Consider the following 6,749-nt stretch of genomic DNA (forward strand, 5'->3'; position numbering starts at 1 on the left):
AATGTTGAGGGGGTTCCTTACTCCCACGATTGAGGAGTTTCAATTCCCAGGCTGCCTGTGTGTGTGTGTGTGTGTGTGTGTGTGTGTGTGTGTGTGTGTGTGTGTGTGTGTGTGTGTGTGTGTGTGTGTGTGTGTGTGTATCCATGTGCACACAGAGAGGGAGGGAGCAAGGGAGGAGTGGGCCAGACCTGTTCTCAGTCCAACCCTGTGTGTGTGTGTGTGTGTGTGTGTGTGTGTGTGTGTGTGTGTGTGTGTGTGTGTGTTCTCAAGGCCATGAGATTTAGCCCGGGTGAGCTCTAATAACTCTTTCTCTCAGCAGCTCACACCACACGCTGCTCCAGAACTCATCTCAGCTCACTGCAGTTTGGAGTCACTCATCCGTTCATCCTGTGAGTACCAACGACTCTTCACTCTATCAGTGATCATAGTCCTCTTTCGGTTATGGGGCCGCATGGTGTGTTTGAGCAAAGAGTGTTATTGGTATCTTAACACAAAGGTCTTCTCAGGAGTCTGTTGCTAAAGGAAGACTGCAGTTTTTAACAGCTCTTTACTGATCCAGAACTGGTTTTACTGTTTGTTGTATTATGGTGTATCTTGGATTGTTCCTGAGTTTGAAGTGCTGTCAGAGCTTCGGTGACAAAATGCTGTTAAGCTGTTGTGGGTATATGAAGATCGTGTACACCTGTTCATCGAACATTCATCTACTGTGCATCAGACATCCACTGTGCATCAGACATCCACTGTGCATCAGACATCCACTGTGCATCAGACCTGCGTGTAGCATCTCTGGCACAACACACTGTTCTTTCCGTGAGTGTTTTGGACCCTGTGGCAGCCTGCAGCCATAGATGGAAAAAATACCTTTTGGCTTAATCCGATGACATTCGGTTCATTATGTCGCCGCTTTGTCATAGTAGCTGTGTTTTTAAGACAGACCCTTATATGAAGCTCTGATTTGCCATCATTTAAAATAGATGTCAGTACTCAGAGAGTCAACCTTGAGCCAACAGGAGGGATGAAAGCTTCTCCATCAATCAAGGGTTCACTTTATATTTCAGTACTTTGATCCAAGAGCTTTGATAAGAACCCTGTTGTAATCTCTAATAAGGGAGTTTTAGACAGATAAAGGGACGGGGGGGGGGGGGGGGGGGGGGTGTAGGACTGTGAAGTGCGGGTGGCCTGCCTTCGATGCCACAAAGAGAAGCTGTGAGATGTGGGTGCTACATTCCACAGTTGGGTGAGCGTGTGTGTGTGTGTGTGTGTGTGTGTGTGTGTGTGTGTGTGTGTGTGTGTGTGTGTGTGTGTGGAGGGAGGGGGGGGGGGAGCATGTGTTCGAAGGGGGACACAGCTGGGACTACATAGCAAAGGCATATTGCTGTACCGAATCAGGGAAAGTCTGTCACACACACACACACACACACACACCTGTTTTTTTTTCACTCATCAAGAAATACACTTCATAAAACGTCAATGGACAAAAGAACAAAAGAAAAATATTTGGAGACGGATGTGTAGTAGATAAACCCCACAGAGTCCTTGTTCCCATGGGTCCTCATTCAGAGCACAGAACTACAGGAGGAATTAAGACAAACAAATGTTTGTACTGAAGACTGTCTGAATCCAAACAGTCGTTGTAAGTTACTGACTCTCTGATACCCCTGCTGTAACGTATGACTTATGTCTGTGCCCGTCCGGCTGAGTTATGATTATGGGAAACAATCGTTGCTAGCTCCTTCTGCCTGCCCCTGTCATCTGGCTAATTTGTACTGATAGGTCCTATCAGATGTTTGCCCTCACCAGGGACCGCTATATCTCTTTCTCAGCATCTCAGAAATGGAGTTTACTAGAATCCTGCACAAATAATGGCTATTTTAAGTGTCTGTTTTTGAACAACAACAGGAAACGGCAGTTTGAAGTGTTTATCGCCAGGGATGCCTCGTCGCTATAGGGATGTGTGCTATACCTCAGACTCCTCAAGCGCCTCCACTGGAAGAGTCGCGCTCAGCCGTCGTGTACCAGGACCAAAACAGCTATGTTTATCTTAGACAAACAGGAACGAGCGTCTGAAGACAAACTATTGTTAGTCCATCATGTTTCTCTGCCATGGAGGAGGCCTCACGACGGAGTTTATTTATTCTGTCACTTAAAAAGCTAATATTTTACTATCCAATGAAAAGTCCTCCATGTGGAAAGCAAACATTTGTCCGTCTATATGTCCTTCATTTCAACTGTCCAGTGAGATTTGCTCTTAAATTCGTGAACTGCTGTTGGTCCTGTGTTTACATGGCACGATTCACTTGTTTAAAGTTTCCTGCCGTATTGTGCCAATTTAAACACAGATATACCCACGTGCTCTACAAGCATTTCCTTCAGTTTGGGTCATTACAAACAATCACGAGTCACTAAAAACACGGTCATGCGCGCTGCCATTCTCTCAGCCTCGAGAAGCTTCACTTGTGCTGCCAACAACAATGGTAGAAACAGCAAGTTAATTTCCATTGTTATGCAAAGCCCCCTCTTGGAGACTCAAAGCTGACTATTCACAACTTGATTGGCCCTGTCTCTTTGATCCCGCCCTTGCACCAACCATCAATCATCACCTCCACCTGTTCCTCATCTACGATCTATTGGAAGCTGCCTGCTGGTCTCTCCATACTTCTAACTAAAGGGTTAATTCCACACTGGTGGGTCCAGACTCTAGCTCTTGAACGTTTTATATTAGTTTCAGCACAATTACAGAGTAGTTACTAAATAATATACAGTACCGTAAGATTTATAACTCAATAATAAGCCATGAGAGGCTAAGCCATGTTTCCTGTTGTTCTGGGTTGTCGAGTTTGGTTCATTCTCTCTGACCCATCGTTGTTGTGTCTGTTTCTGCTTTCTTTTACATGAGTTTGTCTGTATTCTACCTGAGTGCCTGTGTGTCTTCCTCCACTGGGTGTTATGACTATGATCCGTGCCTTAGCCCAAATACAGACGCCTTATTTGTAGGCGGCTTACGCACACTTTAGGCTTCAGCGTAAAGCAGCTATCGAAAGTAGCACCCTGTAAAATGAAGTCTTTAAACAGACCTGGATCTCTTGATCTTTAAAGAGACAATACTGTGACGTGCTGATAGGATTTCATTCAACGTTTAAGCTCTACAACGAGTGGTCAGGAACCTCTGCACTGCCAATGCTCAGTGCCCTGCTGGGGGTCCCGCGGCTGCCAGACATGACCCTGCACCACGGGGCTTCATCACTGCCTCTTCACTTCACCGACGAGACCTCAGGAACACGAGTGTGCTGTCGTCTTGTGACGGCCATGTAGTGTCTGTGCAGTCCTGACGTCTAGGCAGTGGGGCGGGCTGGTAGGTTCTTTTGTGAGACGCAGGTGACTCTGGGCTGTTTTTGAACGCAGACATTCCGGGAGCTTTGTGCAAACATGCTTCTCTTTACGCTACATTTCATCAGATCTTTAGGTGCAGAAAATTTCAGGTGCACAAGGCCACCTCTGAACGCAAATAAGCCATTGGACCATGGCCACTAATACTCTTTATTATTCTGTGTTGTTTTAAAATCATCTAACTTTTTATTGCCATTAGAACTGAACAAACCTTTCTTCCTTTAAAAGACAGACCATGACACTCACGATTTGTTAGTCCTTGTCAGCAGAGAGGAGGAGGTAACGTGCGTGCATGTGCGCATGTGTCGGTCCTGGTACACGGAGTCGGGATTCCCCAGGTCGGGATTCTGCAGAGTGTGAGACCACTATTGTTGTACTCAGGGCAGTGGCATTCTGATGTCTCTCTCTCTCTCTCTCTCTCTCTCTCTCTCTGTATCTCTCTTCCTCCCCCTCTCTCCCCCATCCTTTCACAAAGGCTACAGCGAGAGCCAAAGCCTGAGTGCATTTGTGCTGTCAGGACAATGCGGGAGCATGGGTGGGGGTAGGTTAGGGTTAAAGAAATGACAGGTTGTGGGGGGGGGGGGGGGGGGGGGGTGTGTGCTCCCCTGCAGGGCATGAGGAGGAGGAGGGGAGCGGGGGGGGGGGGGGGGGTCATTGTTGCATGCAGGTCAGGTTGTGTGTTTTTTCAGGGCTAAAGGAAGTTGAATCAGTGTGCATTAGCTGGATGGGAGAGGCTAGAGGAACAGGGATAGGAGGGAGGGAAAGAGAAAGAGAGAGAGGGAGGAGAGGGCATTCCCTCTCTCACACTCCTACAGGACGAATCGCACAGTTAACTCTCCAACAGAGAGAGAGAGAGACGAGACAGTGGGAGGGATGGAAAGAGCTGTCCCAGAAACTGGGCACAGACATGGACGGAGCCCACCAGAGTCCCTCTGTTCTGATGGAACCCAAATAATGGACGTATAACTGACTGGCTGGACCCGCAGTGGATCTATCCGGATGACTTATTTATTCACGCTCTATTAATGCTTGTTGACGCGGGAAAGGGCGCAATGCACTGCAGAGCCAAAGCTGGCAGCCGTGAGAACTACCTGAGCATAAAGGTGAGTGTGCTCGGAGCCGTGAGAACTACCTGAGCGTAAAGGTGAGTGTGCTCGGAGCCATGAGAACTACCTGAGCGTAAAGGTGAGTGTGAGGGAGAGCCAGTCCTGCTCCTGTGTATGGGAAGCAGAGTTGTAGTATGTAGTATGCAGGTTCCCACTCAGTCGTATTCTGCTGAGGGTGTGAGTGGGGAGACCTTCTTCACTTTTAGTGCTCTCTTCTTTCACTCTTGGTATTTTGTAACTGCTTTGGGCATTTGTCAATTATCATTTGAATAGGTGGAAGGAATTGTACCCTTTCAGAGAGCTTGGGCTTGTGTGTAAGATAGAAGCTTCCTGTCTTTCAGAGATATCAGGCAGCTGTGGGTTTATGTGGTGTTTTCTCTCTGTGGAAAGTTTTATAGAGTGTAATTTGCCCGAGTGCCAGATATGTGTGTAACCACTGACTACATGTTTAAGAGAACTTTTGAAAGATGTTGATTTTTGTATTGTCACTGTGTCTTATAATCACATTGTATTTGTATGATTGGTATGGTTCTTACAAATTTCTTGAGATCCAGATTGTTTGTTGGTTGTTTGCAGTTGTTATATTGATGTTGTAAAAAGTTGCCATGGTTTGTTTGTTGTTTTTATTTCAAATCACAAACTGAGATCACAGTAGCTTGCTGCTGAGTTGGTGGTGTGTGCTTCGTCTGGGACTCTGTATGATTGGATGAGAGTGTTAAATACAGGGATTAGTCTCTAGATTAGTCTCTAACTGAGGATCAGACCACAACACAGTCTGATGCAAGTGGGCTGTGCTGCGCCTTCAGTGAACATGCTGATTGTCTGGCTTCACATTGCTAATCAATCTGTCACATTTAAAGGGGTTTTGGTGATCAATCTAACACACACACACACACACACACTCCATCATTCATTCCAGACAGCTTTTGTTGCCTGTGTTACACTCGCGAGGGGATCTGTCTCTGCTTACACTGTGGACCAAACCATCACACACACAACCAGCGAAGAACCTGGACTCCACAATAGCTCTTGAAGTGCTACTTGAGTGTGAAGTGGTCCCTTCGACCAGAGTGTTGCCTCTACCAGCCGCACAGCCACAGTCAGCATCTTAATTAGGACCCAGCAAGCTCTGTGTGTGGTGAGGGGTCTGTGCTGTCTGTGCTGGATCTGTTCTTTCCCTCCTGAGTGATCTGAACATGTGATACACTGTGTCATGAAGTAATGTAATGTATGTGAACATGTGATACACTGTGTCATGAAGTAATGTAATGTATGTGAACATGTGATACACTGTGTCATGAAGTAATGTAATGTATGTGAACATGTGATACACTGTGTCATGAAGTAATGTAAAGACTCAACTGGACTCATTGGGAGTCTCGTTTAGCTCTCAACGGTAGGATACGCAGACTTAAAGGTCGCTCTCACATAACAAACTTAAAGTTTTAACTTGTTACCGTGTCAGTGATAATATAAAGCCTTTTTGATGACGTCATCGTTTTGCCCATTTAAACATGGGCCTAAATTCTAAAATTAAAATGTCAAATAAAAAAAATAAATAACTAATAAATAAACCTATTAATCTCAAGACCGGAAATAAACAACTCAATTAAGAGCACACAATTAACTTTTACGTTTGTGATTTGACTATGGGCGCTTTAACAAGACTTTCTGTGTATTCAGTGAACCTCACTCACAGCCGAGCCAAACGTTGCTGATAGCGGACTGAAGCTTTCGTTACCGGATTACGTTACCGGATACCGTTACCGGGTGCGTGTTCTGGACCCCACACGCTGCCAGCTCGACTACGTGACCCAAGTCACTATTGTTCTGTGTGTACCTCCTAAACTATCATTCCCCCGCTTTTGGCGTGGCTTGGACGGGGGTTTATACCGCCGTGTGGTCGGTAACACCTGCGCGTGGGGGCGGATTTAAACAGGCGAGGGTTTTTGTTTTGCTCCGTGGTCAGTCTGTGGGGCACCTCTGGTTTAGGCGCCCGTCTTCTCTCATATTATTATCCGTTAGACTCGTGCGCCCACTGGAAAGTGTGTTGAGCAGCAGCCTCGCCTTTCTGACCTCCTGAATCGATGCTGAGCAAAATCGAGTTTAGACTCCAAAAACGTGTAAAGATCTGTACTTGAATATTCAGCAACTTTGCGATGTTAACACATCTAGGGCGGCTGGCCACACGTATTCTCCCTGTGCTAAGCTGTTGGAGAGTTCACGTCGTCGTGTGTTCACTCCTGCAGGACTGTA

The 6,749-nt window shown here is 46.4% G+C and overlaps 1 protein-coding gene across 4 annotated transcripts in view; it reads left to right on the forward strand.

Annotated features, from left to right (window-relative positions):
- The first annotated feature begins 323 nt into the window (after positions 1–323).
- The window catches only part of plekhg4b (pleckstrin homology domain containing, family G (with RhoGef domain) member 4B), a 30,045-nt gene continuing 23,619 nt past the window's right edge, over positions 324–6,749 (forward strand). For 3 of the 4 annotated variants that reach the window (XM_077012519.1, XM_077012520.1, XM_077012521.1), the window contains exon 1: positions 4,090–4,490. In XM_077012519.1, the coding sequence (XP_076868634.1) occupies positions 4,413–4,490 (78 nt within the window). In that variant the 5' untranslated portion in view covers positions 4,090–4,412. Of the gene's footprint in view, positions 390–4,089; positions 4,491–6,749 lie in introns of those variants that run through there. The other variant, XM_077012522.1, reaches the window with a different exon arrangement.

The sequence above is a fragment of the Brachyhypopomus gauderio genome, chromosome 7 (genome assembly GCF_052324685.1).
Source record: "Brachyhypopomus gauderio isolate BG-103 chromosome 7, BGAUD_0.2, whole genome shotgun sequence".
In the NCBI taxonomy this organism is placed as follows: domain Eukaryota; kingdom Metazoa; phylum Chordata; class Actinopteri; order Gymnotiformes; family Hypopomidae; genus Brachyhypopomus; species Brachyhypopomus gauderio.